The sequence below is a fragment of the Callithrix jacchus genome, chromosome 10 (assembly GCF_049354715.1).
Source record: "Callithrix jacchus isolate 240 chromosome 10, calJac240_pri, whole genome shotgun sequence".
NCBI classification, from domain to species: Eukaryota; Metazoa; Chordata; class Mammalia; order Primates; family Cebidae; genus Callithrix; species Callithrix jacchus.
In genome coordinates, this window is record NC_133511.1 from 130,427,620 (window position 1) to 130,439,779 (window position 12,160).

At 59.0% G+C, this 12,160-nt stretch overlaps 1 protein-coding gene across 17 annotated transcripts in view; it reads left to right on the forward strand.

The window, feature by feature from the left end:
- The window catches only part of MOB2 (MOB kinase activator 2), a 76,250-nt gene that overhangs the window by 58,011 nt on the left and 6,079 nt on the right, over window positions 1–12,160 (forward strand). For 8 of the 17 annotated variants that reach the window (XR_013523627.1, XR_013523628.1, XM_035263820.3 and 5 more), the window contains 2 exons: window positions 7,168–7,346; window positions 7,612–7,705. Coding sequence is in view for 13 of the 17 variants with exons in the window: in XM_035263820.3 (XP_035119711.3) it covers window positions 7,168–7,346; window positions 7,612–7,705 (273 nt within the window). In the remaining 4 variants the exon portion in view is untranslated. Of the gene's footprint in view, window positions 1–7,167; window positions 7,347–7,611; window positions 7,706–8,629; window positions 9,682–12,160 lie in introns of those variants that run through there. The other 9 variants (XR_013523629.1, XR_013523630.1, XM_078341795.1 and 6 more) reach the window with 3 other exon arrangements.

Here is a 12,160-nt window from a genome sequence, read left to right on the forward strand (position 1 = left end):
ACTGGTGTGTGTGTCAGGGACTGGTGTGTGTGTGAGGGACTGGTTGTGTGTGTGAGGGACTGTGACTGGTGTGTGTGTGTGTGTGTGTGAGGGACTGGTGTATGTGTGAGGGACTGGTTGTGTGAGGGACTGTATGTGACTGGTGTGTGTGTGTGTGTGTGTGTGAGGCACTGGTGTGTGTGGGACTGGTGTGTTTGAGGGGACTGGTGTGTGTGTGTGTGAGGGACTGGTTGTGTGAGGGACTGTGTGACGTGTGTATGTGTGAGGGATTGGTGTGTGTGTGAGGGACTGATGTGTTTGAGGGGACTGGTGTGTGTGTGAGGGACTGTGACTGGTGTGTGTGTGTGTGTGAGGGACTGGTGTATGTGTGAGGGACTGGTTGTGTGAGGGACAGTATGTGACTGGTGTGTGTGTGTGTGAGGCACTGGTGTGTGTGGGACTGGTGTGTTTGAGGGGACTGGTGTGTGTGTGTGTGAGGGACTGGTTGTGTGAGGGACTGTATGACGTGTGTGTGTGTGAGGGACTGATGTGTGTGTGAGGGACTGGTGTGTGTGTGAGGGACTGATGTGTTTGAGGGGACTGGTGTGTGTGTGAGGGACTGGTGTGTTTGAGGGGACTGGTGTGTGTGAGGGCACTGGTTGTGTGAGGGACTCGTCTGAGGGGACTGATGTGTGTGTGAGAGGCATTGTGTGTGAGGGACGTGTGTGAGGGACGTGTGTATGGGGGGACTGGTGTGTGTATGAGGGACTGTGTGTGTGTGTGTGTGTGTGTGTGCCTGTGCCAGTCTGTGCATTGAATCTGAGGGCAAATGCTGAAGGCAGCTCCACAGGAGACATAGAGGCAGGACTGGAGCCCAGCCAGGCCCTGAGGAAGATGGGCAGAGTGCCCGCTCTGGGGCTTAGGAAGGTTTCAAGGGAAGCTATAAGGAAGCCACGTTGGCTGGGAGTTGAACGTGTGAGGGGCCGAGGGGCGGCGGAGTGTGGCAGCCACGAGGGGCTCAGGTTCTAGGGCAGCAGCACCTGCCTGTGTGGCATCTGGGTCTGTGGTGTCTGCCGGGTGTCACTTGTGCCATCTTGGCCTTGTCCTTCTCAGTGGACCTCTCACTTTGCAGAGGGCACAGTAGGCTGGTGAAAGCTCACTTTGTCTGGGGCTGCTGGTTTGTTTGGGGGTGCAGACAGTTAAACCCAGAAGTCCCATTCCACAGCCGTAGGCCCTGCCACAGAAGTGGGGTTAGCACCCAGGGAGAACTCCGGTTAGAACTGCAGGTTTCAGGCCCCCCCAATACCCAGAAGGCCAGTCATAAATGTAGGGTGGGGGTGGCACCAAGCACCCCAGGATGTGATGCCCTCTCCTGCATTTTGGGGTGACGGGAGGCCCCCGTGGCATGCACCGCAGGGAGCAAGGTATGCTGAGCCCCAGGCTCTGTGCCAGGTGGCTGCTGGAGGCTCTGCCTGGCTGGGTCTTGGGGAAAGGGGTCACTGGGAGCCCTGACTTTCAGGCTCTGGGTGGACCAACCAGCACTGACACTCACCCCAACCAAGGAATGTGAGGGGCCTGCTGTAGACAGCTGCAGGACATGCCCTCCTGGGAGGCGGTACCTGCGGCCCTTCTCTCTATTCCACCCCACGTGTCGCCTGGTCACTATCTTCCAGGCCTGGGCTTGGGTACTTGAGTTTCTGGGCCCCTCATGCCTGCCCCACCCCTCGGAGTTGACCTGTGGTGGGAAGTGCCTAATGAGGGCCACCTCTTGCTGCCACCCACCTACCTCAGAGCAATCTTCTCTTGACTTCCATAGCAAGTGCACTCTGGGTGAGTGGGGCGGTCTGTGAGCCTGGGAGCATCCCCTTCCTGTGGGCCATGGGGTCTGTGAGCCTGGGAGCATCCCCTTCCTGTGGGCCATGGAGTCTGTGAGCCTGGGAGCATCCCACTCCTGTGGGCCATGGGGTCTGTGAGCCTGGGAGCATCCCACTCCTGTGGGCCATGGGGTCTGTGAGCCTGGGAGCATCCCACTCCTGTGGGCCATGGGGTCTGTGAGCCTGGGAGCACCCCACTCCTGTGGGCCATGGGGTCTGTGAGCCTGGGAGCATCCCCTTCCTGTGGGCCATGGGGTCTGTGAGCCTGGGAGCATCCCACTCCTGTGGGCCATGGGGTCTGTGAGCCTGGGAGCACCCCACTCCTGTGGGCCATGGGGTCTGTGAGCCTGGGAGCACCCCACTCCTGTGGGCCATGGGGTCTGTGAGCCTGGGAGCATCCCCTTCCTGTGGGCCATGGGGTCTGTGAGCCTGGGAGCATCCCACTCCTGTGGGCCATGGGGTCTGTGAGCCTGGGAGCACCCCACTCCTGTGGGCCATGGGGTCTGTGAGCCTGGGAGCATCCCCTTCCTGTGGGCCATGGGGTCTGTGAGCCTGGGAGCATCCCCTTCCTGTGGGCCATGGGGTCTGTGAGCCTGGGAGCATCCCCTTCCTGTGGGCCATGGGGTCTGTGAGCCTGGGAGCATCCCCTTCCTGTGGGCCATGGGGTCTGTGAGCCTGGGAGCATCCCCTTCCTGTGGGCCATGGGGTCTGTGAGCCTGGGAGCATCCCCTTCCTGTGGGCCATGGGGTCTGTGAGCCTGGCATCCCCTTCCTGTGGGCCATGGGGTCTGTGAGCCTGGCATCCCCTTCCTGTGGGCCATGGGGTCTGTGAGCCTGGGAGCATCCCCTTCCTGTGGGCCATGGGGTCTGTGAGCCTGGGAGCATCCCACTCCTGTGGGCCATGGGGTCTGTGAGCCTGGGAGCATCCCCTTCCTGTGGGCCATGGGGTCTGTGAGCCTGGGAGCACCCCACTCCTGTGGGCCATGGGGTCTGTGAGCCTGGGAGCACCCCACTCCTGTGGGCCATGGGGTCTGTGAGCCTGGGAGCATCCCCTTCCTGTGGGCCATGGGGTCTGTGAGCCTGGGAGCATCCCCTTCCTGTGGGCCATGGGGTCTGTGAGCCTGGGAGCATCCCCTTCCTGTGGGCCATGGGGTCTGTGAGCCTGGGAGCATCCCCTTCCTGTGGGCCATGGGGTCTGTGAGCCTGGGAGCATCCCCTTCCTGTGGGCCATGGGGTCTGTGAGCCTGGGAGCATCCCACTCCTGTGGGCCATGGGGTCTGTGAGCCTGGGAGCATCCCCTTCCTGTGGGCCATGGGGTCTGTGAGCCTGGGAGCATCCCACTCCTGTGGGCCATGGGGTCTGTGAGCCTGGGAGCATCCCACTCCTGTGGGCCATGGGGTCTGTGAGCCTGGGAGCATCCCCTTCCTGTGGGCCATGGGGTCTGTGAGCCTGGGAGCATCCCACTCCTGTGGGCCATGGGGTCTGTGAGCCTGGGAGCATCCCACTCCTGTGGGCCATGGGGTCTGTGAGCCTGGGAGCATCCCCTTCCTGTGGGCCATGGGGTCTGTGAGCCTGGGAGCATCCCACTCCTGTGGGCCATGGGGTCTGTGAGCCTGGGAGCATCCCCTTCCTGTGGGCCATGGGGTCTGTGAGCCTGGGAGCATCCCCTTCCTGTGGGCCATGGGGTCTGTGAGCCTGGGGGCACCCCACTCCTGTGGGCCATGGAGTCTGTGAGCCTGGGAGCATCCCCTTCCTGTGGGCCATGGGGTCTGTGAGCCTGGGAGCATCCCCTTCCTGTGGGCCATGGGGTCTGTGAGCCTGGGGGCACCCCACTCCTGTGGGCCATGGGGTCTGTGAGCCTGGGAGCATCCCACTCCTGTGGGCCATGGGGTCTGTGAGCCTGGGAGCATCCCCTTCCTGTGGGCCATGGGGTCTGTGAGCCTGGGAGCATCCCCCTCCTGTGGGCCATGGGGTCTGTGAGCCTGGGAGCATCCCCTTCCTGTGGGCCATGGGGTCTGTGAGCCTGGGAGCATCCCCTTCCTGTGGGCCATGGGGTCTGTGAGCCTGGGAGCATCCCCTTCCTGTGGGCCATGGGGTCTGTGAGCCTGGGAGCATCCCACTCCTGTGGGCCATGGGGTCTGTGAGCCTGGGAGCATCCCACTCCTGTGGGCCATGGGGTCTGTGAGCCTGGGAGCATCCCACTCCTGTGGGCCATGGGGTCTGGCCAGGGTTCCATCTGTGTGTTAATGAAATCGAAGGCTCGTGGCACAGGTGTTGGTCACTTGGTTGTGCTGGCCTCATCCCTCAGGACAGATGAGGAGTACGGGCTCCCAGCCCACTCTCCAGCTCCCCCGCCTGTGAAGCAGTGTGCGCCCGCTGTGGGCAGGGTGAGGCAGGCCCCCTGTGTGGTGACTGCAGGTCTGTCTTCTCCATGGAACCCAGCAGTGCTGCTGCCTTCCTGTGCCCCTTCCCCTACCTACCAAATTCGTGTCCAGCAGGGGTTGCCCCACTTCCCAGTAGGGATCGGTTACATGCTGGGTGCCAAGGAGGCCGACTGGCACAGTGACAACTGGCGAGAATGAGGAGGGTGGCATTTGACAGGCTCTTAAAGGAGCAGAAGTTTGCCAGGCCTGGCATATGATGGGCAAGTTGGCAGAGCAGCAGCTGGTATGCACAAGCAGGGTGCAGACCCCTGTGGTGGACAGGATGGGGCCTGTGGAGCAGGGAGGAGGGAGGTGAGGCTGGCGGGTGTGTGGGAGGCAGGAAGGAGGTGCTTCTGGCTGGCCTAGCCCCTCCGAAGTGCATGATGCCTGCCAGGTGGGGCCCAAGCTCAGTGCCTACCTGTTGGACTGGAAACAGTGTGAGGGGCTTTGTTCTGGGGGTGTGCACACACTCTCTGCCTCTCTGCTTCTTCCAAGAGGTATGGCAGTCCTGTGGGTGGCCTGAGGTCCAGCGTCCACTCCCCAGTCCCTTCAGCACCATCTCTGTCCTGCCTGCATCCGGGGCCTGCTCCAACAGTCCTCCCTCCATGTCCGGGACTCGGTCTTTCTGTGCACTGGGGCTCCTGGCTAGCAGCCCAGGGGGAGCTGGGAGCGGGTCACAGGGCTTCGGCACATCCCTGGGTGAGGGTGTAGCCAGGCCACTGAGGCCATTCCTGGGGAGATCCCTGGGCCTGGATGGCACAGAGCCTGTGAGGCTGGGCAGGGGGTGCCACAGGGTTCTGTTTTCTCCCCTGGGCAAAGCTGAGAATGACTAAGGGTGAGGAGGGTGCCACGGGGGTGGCGTTTGCTCTGAGGCCTCAACAGCTGCTGCTGCTTGGACTGAGCATTGAGCTGCCTCACGGTGACTGCTTCCTGCCCAGGCCTGGGCCTTCGCCGAGAGCCTGCCCTTCTGGGAAGGAGGACACTTGAGGTCAGGGAGATGCAGCTACTGCCAGGCCTTCGGTAGCCTCCTGTGGAAGTCCCTCTTGGCGCCCATGTGTCCCTTCCTGGAGCAGAGGCTGTGTTCTGCACGTCCGTTTGGACCTGCTACCTTTGGGCCATTGCCCATCTTCCTGCCCCATGGGAATGAGTGACCAGGTCCAAAGAAGGTGGGCTAGCAGGAGGCTTGTCCCACAGTGCACCGAGTTTGTCCAGCCCTGGGTGCTAGGGACAGGGTGAAACTGGGTGAGCAGCTTGGGGAGGCCCAGCCTGGAGGGCCTGGTGCACACTTGCCTCTGTGTTCTAGGTGAAGAGGTATAGACAGGGGGAGGTAGGGAGGCTGAGGTGCCAGTGCTGGAGGGGCAGCTGCTCGACACCTCCTGACCACAGTCAGAGCCTGGGAGAAGAGCCTCAGAGGGAAGCGAGGTCTCCAGGCTCTGCCTCTGCCCAGCCCTCTGAGGACGGAGGGGACTGTTGCTCTGACTTGGAAGGCTGGAGAGAGCGCAGGACTGTCAGTAGGGTAGCCTCCCTGAGCGGGACCTGGGGCAGACCCTGACAGTGAGCATGCTGACAGCTGCTCCTGCTGGCAGCCCTGCGTGACCTCCTGGTAACTGCCACCTGGAGCTTGCCAGGTGCCACAACTCCTAAGACACAGAGCAGGGAGATGGCTCTGCAGCCCGCCTGGCAGCCTAGGTCCCCACTGCAACTACCCCTCCAAATGGGAAGGCTGAGCCCAACCTGTAGCTGCCCAGATGGGGTGTGGTGTGCCGTGAGAGCACAAGGCAGGGAGGCTCAGGCCTGCCCTCGGGTGGTCAGGGTCAGGCCCAGCATTATGGGGAGAGCCTACCCTGTGGTGGACATGCTGGCCATGGCCTGGCAGAGGCTGGTGTGGAGCCTGGGTGCCTCGCTGTATCCGGGAGAGGGGCTGCAGGCTGCAAGGAAGCTCAAGTCCATGTCTGTCCCACCCCTGTACTGTGGGGACCCTAAGCGCCCACGTGGCATGTGGCCCATCCACACCTGTGCTTCCTCTTCCTCGGACCCCATGCCCTGTGCTCTGGAGAGAGAGCAGAATGGGAGCCCTGGGGCCCATGGGCCCTGCCCCTGCTCCCTGCCTGGCTCTGGCCACTCATAGCACTGCCCCCAGAGGCCTGCACTTGTTGCCTTTTAAGGTGAAGATTTCTGTGAGAAGCTGAAAGGGAAACATTTCCCTGGCATTCAGGGAGCATTTTTCCTTTCTCTTTCTCTTAAATAAACCATTACCAACTTTTCAAAACAGAAGAAAGGAAGAAAATAAGGACAAGGTCAGTTGCCACGTAGACCTTTTGTCCCCATCACCCTGTGGCCTCCCCAGGCCTGGTGGACAGCAGGGATGCTGGAGCTGCAGGCCAGGCTGCCTCCTGATGCCAGGGCCCAGTGCTCACAGCCAGTCAGGAGGGCAGGTGCCTGCTCTGTCCTGCACAAGGCCTGCAATGTTTTCACTGGGGCTGCTGGGGATGGGGTAGGCCGGCCAACTCAGAAGAAACCAGGAGTCAGAGGGTTTGCTTCTGCTGTCCTTCCAAGAGCACTGGAAAGCTGGAGGCCAGGCTCTGGGGGCCCTAATCCCTGGGCCCCTCCCTGGTTGGAGGAGGTGGTAAGGATGCCCTCCATGCAGGGCCCTATGATGACAAGTGATAGCGCCAGCCCTTCCTCCCCGGGAGGTGCTGTGCCGGACAGCTCCACTGGCCCTCTGTGAGCAGCCTCTCTGCTGGTGTCCCCACGAGCCTGGCAGGGAGGCAGGGCTGCCTGGATGGGCTCAGGCGGCTCTCTCTACTCCTGCACTTGCCACAAGTGATCCCATGGGCAAGCCCTGGGTCTGGTGGGCACACAGTGACCACACTGTGTCTCCTCTCTTGACAGGAAGTCTAAAGCCAAGCCCAATGGCAAGAAGCCTGCTGCGGAAGAGAGGAAGGCCTACCTGGAACCCGAGCACACCAAGGCCAGGATCACCGACTTCCAATTCAAGGAGCTGGTGGTGCTGCCCCACGAGATTGACCTCAACGAGTGGCTGGCCAGCAACAGTGCGCGAGGGCCTGGGGGTGGGGCCCCTTCCCTCCTCCCTGCTCCGCTCGCAACAGTGCATGTGGGCCTGGGGGCTGCCCCTCTTCCCCGCTACTCCTGGAAGGCTGTCCTTGAGGAGGACCCCCACAGCTGGTGCTCGGCAGCCCCCTGCTGCGAGGGGAGAGTGTGGCCCGTGGACTGGTGGAGCTCACCCAGCCGAGCTTCCGCACCTGTTGCCGGAAGCAGGGGTGGACGGGGTGGCTCGGCCCTGGCGTTTTTCATATCTGGCTCCTTCTCTTCCAGCCACAACATTTTTCCACCACATCAACCTGCAGTATAGCACCATCTCAGAGTTCTGCACAGGAGAGACGTGTCAGACAATGGCCGTGTGCAACACGTGAGTGCGGCCTGGCTATAGCCCAGCTCCTCTCGGGAGCCCCTGTCACCCCAAGCTCTTGTCCTCTCAGACTCCGTTCTCACCTAGAGATCCTGAGAAGTGTTAGCACAGGCCTTCCACCACAGCGTCCACCTCCTGTCCCTCAGGGACCAATGGCCCAGCCAGTTGGGTCCCCAGTGGATCCTGGGAGGTGCAGGAGCTGGTGGGGATTGATGGGGTGTGTTTCTAGGAGCAGAGATGTTTCCAAACGGAAATGCCCTAAGATTGCAGAGAGCCCCTCTCAGCCGGCTCCCGTGAGAGCTCTCTGAGACGGACAGTGGGGGCTGGGCTGGGCAGGCCACAGCTCTTTGCTCCGCCACTCATTTCTCGGGGGCTCAGGTGCCATCTCCACGACTGTGCAACAGGCCTGGTGCTGGGTAGCTCTCTCCTGGAAGCACTACGCCCTGATTTCGTCAGTAAGTGAGTGTTGCTTAGTGGCCTTGGGCACCCCACTTGCGTAGCACAGGAAGGAGCGCCGCCAGGCCTGGGTTGCTGGAGGCTGCAGGCAGGAGGCATCTGGGTCTGGTGGGCTCAGCCTGGGACGTGTGTAGCTGGGGAGGGCAGAAGCTTCCCTTGATGTCCCGCTGTTGTCAGTGCACGCAGGTCAGGGACAGAAGGTGGGCTTGTGAGTGCATCCTGAAAGTCATCCTGCCCACAGACATGGCTTTCCTTGCCCTGGCACCGGGAGACGTGTTCCCCAGACAAAGCTGAGTTCTGCCCTCAATAAGCCACGGGGAGCTTCTGCACAGCCAGGTGGCAGGCATCCCCTTGGCTTCAGCCCTACTGGCCCTGCCCTCATGGCCCCGACAGGTCACACCTGGGTTTGGTTCTGGTTGACACAGGGGCAGGTACAGACAACAACTGGCTTCACTCTTAATTCCCCAGGAAGATGAGGTGTCACGGCCAGGCCCAGCCCGGGAAGATGATGGGGACAATGCTTATCACCCTGAGGGGCGCAAGTTCAATGTGAGATGGAGGTGGCCTCTGTGGATCAGGCGCAGAGGTGATCCCGAGGTGACAGAGCAGTGCCCGAGAGCTGCACAAGAGCCTTGTGTCCACTGTGGCTCCGGAGCCACCTGTGGCAAAGCGCTGGCCGAGCTGCCCTGCTCCTGGGCAGGCAGGGCCTGGCACCCTTCCAGTGGCTCTGCTCCTGGTGCTCTGTGGCACTGGGTTTGTTTGGAAAAGGGGTTCCTTGGAGAAGCAAAGGATGTGGAGTTGGGCAGACCTACGTCCCCTCGGAGGGCCTAGGCCACCCAGGGTCCTTTGCGTCTGGAACCAGCATCATGGTGGTATAGATGTCTGTGAATTAGCTGCATATGATGCCTTCCCAGGAACCCTGTCCAGCCAAGGGACAGAAATCCACTCAAACTGAGAAACGGAAGCTTCCCAGAGGCCTCAGGGTCACTTGCCACTGGGGCCTGTAGGACAGTCCCAAAAAGGTTGATGTCGGACTCAGAAGAAAGGGGGTGGGACCAGAAACACACTGCAGCAATAATGGCTGAGAGCTTCCCACAGACACAAACCTGCAGACTTAAGAAGCTGAGCAGACCCCATGTAAGGCTGACAGCCGTGTGCAGACGTACACAAACCAAACGCTGAGAAGTGGGGGCAAAGAAAAAGCCCTTGGCAGCTGTTCATCAGCAGCCAGATGGTGTGGCGTGGTCCTGACAAGGGGTGCCACAGTGAATGACTGTGGCGCTCGCTCGTCAGAAACCCAGGAGGCCAGAAAGAAGACAGAAGCCCCATGCATCTTACAGTGCTGGGAGGAAAGAACGGTCACCCCAGAATTACACATCGGGCCAGTGTCCAAAGTCACTCCAAACCAAGGCCCTCACAGCCAGCAGACCTGCTCTGGAGACGCAACTGATGGTACAAGAGGACAAGGGCAGTGTCCGACAGTGCCCATGCAGCACCGTTCCCAGGACAGCTATGGCAGGGTGGGTCCTGTGGCGGTGGAGGGCCTGTGGCGGCGGTGGGGCTGTGGGTGGGAGAGCTGCCACGCTCCAGTGGAAGCGTGTGTGCAGGTGCCACATCGAGCACACAGGGTTAAGGTGCCTGCAACCACCCTTTGAGCAGCCTTGTAGAGCTTGTGTGTAGAGACACGGGGCCATCATAGGTATTTCAAATGAAATACAGAACATTCAAGTGGCCCAAAAGAAAGCCCGAAAGAAGAAATACCACAAGGAACGAGCAACAGAGGCAGCAAACAGCGGAAAACCTAAATGCCGACTGATCAGCAGACGGGACTGGTGTAAATGCACCAGTCAGGACAGCGTATGAGGATAGATTTTTAAACTAAGCCAGCTCTCTGGTGTCTGCCAGAAGCTCCTTTGTTCTATTTCATTTGGGATGCCGTCACGAAACGTGATAGACTTGGTGGCTTGTGAACAACAGAATTTTACTCCTTGCAGTTCTGGAGGCTGAAAGTCCAAGGTCAAGATCTGCTGTCTGTGGACCAGGAAGGGGGCACTGATCACATCACTGAGTCTGCTTAGCCCGATTCAGTGTCTGGTGAGGACCCCCTCCTGGTCCACAGACAGCGCCCTCCTGCTGGAAGGTGGGTGAGGGAACTCTGGGGCCTTAGAAGGGCACTCACTCTGTTCATGAGTGTTCTGCCTTGTGACCTCATCACCTCCCACAGTCCCCATCTCCAAACACCCTCACATCTGGGGTTCAGCTTTCAACACAGCAATTGGGTGCCAGTGTCCCAATGTAGCATCACTGTAGATGCTGTGGTGTAGGCAGGTTAGAAGTAGGAGGACAGGAGAAGAGGGGCTGAGAAAACCCGCCTCAGAAGGGGGTGGGAGTGGCTGTTTCAGGCCGAGGGAGTCCTGGAGTGAAGAAATGAGCAGGAGTGAAAAGGTTCCAGCTTTAGGAAAGGGGCAGCTCTTGAGGAAGAGAGATCATGCCATGAACGTGTATGCACAAACAGCAAGGCTTGGGACACACCGCACTGAAGGCGCTGCAGGACAAATGGGCAGGATCACGGCAGTGCTGCAGATTCCAGCACTGGTGAAAGAGCCTCAGAGACAAGTCAGTGAGGGCAGGGAGGCTGTTGACACCAGCAGTCAGGATGGACACTGCAGCCTCAGCAGCACAAAGACGAGCCACCACAATGGGTCACACCTACCACAGAAGAGCCCTTAACACATTTTTAAAACCAGGACCATATGAAGTAAGTTTTCTGACCATGGTGGAGTTAAACTGGAAGTCAGCACAGAAAACGGAGTTTCCAAACACTTGCACATCAGCACACTTCTAAGGAATCCGTGGGCCAGAGAGGACGCCTCAGGAAAAATGTAAGACTTTCAAAACCTACACACGTGAAAATACAGCCTGTCAGAATTTGTGAGACATAATGAAAGCAGTGCCTAGAGGGGATTTACAGGATTAAATGCGGTTTTACAAAAAGAAGATGACTTTCAATCTAAGTTTCCAACTTTAAAAAGCTTGAGAAAAAGCAAAATAAACCCGAAGCAGAAGAAAGTAAATAAGGACAAAAGCACCCAAATTGATTAAGACAACAGGGGAAATCAGTGAAATCAAAATGTGATTACTTGAAAAGATAATATTGGTAAACATTTAGTAGATACAAAGATAAGAGAGAATGCAGTTATCAGTAAAGAGGAGCTACTGTCACTCTGAACCCCACGGATGTAGAGAGAAATGTCACTCTAAACCCCGGGGACGTAGAGTGGAGTGTGGACTGTGGCTGTAAACCCCAGGGACGTACAGAGGGGTGTGGCTGTAAACCCCGGGGACGTACAGAGGGGTGTGGCTGTAAACCCCGAGGATGTTAAAAGGATAATAAGGAAGTATTGCAAAAAGATAACCCTCTGTGCAGATCAGTTCTATAGCTTGGATTAAATGGACCAACTCTTTGGAAAGCATAAAATCCCAAAACATCTGCCAAAGAGACACAAAGGGCTTCCCTGACCTAAAGGTGGAAAGGCGAATGAACGTTCTTGAGTAGAAAGAAAACTGTGCTGAGGTTGCCAAGGTCTAAGGTAGGAGCAGATCTCTTCATGAAGTTGTGAGGAAGGGAAAAAAAGTCGCAGTCATGTAACTATGAAAGTGGCAGCCACGGTGCATGTGGAGCATTTGGATCTGTGGGTGGAGGATGCGACCATGGGAGCAGCAGCTGGTCCAGGAGGCCGGCAGGGGGCCCCCTGAGATGCGACACAGCCACTCACTGCAGCTGACTGTCCCCAATTTATAAATGACACTGGCTGTGGTGGCTCACACTTGTAATCTTGGCTACACAGGCCAGGAGTTCGAGACCAACCTAGCAACATAGCGAGACCCTATCAGTCAATCTGATCTTCCTGTTCTCATCTTAGTACTGTATGCATAGGAGAAAGTGCAGCGTGTTTAGGGTTCCGTGCTGATGGGGTTTCAGGCATCCCTGGGCTGTGG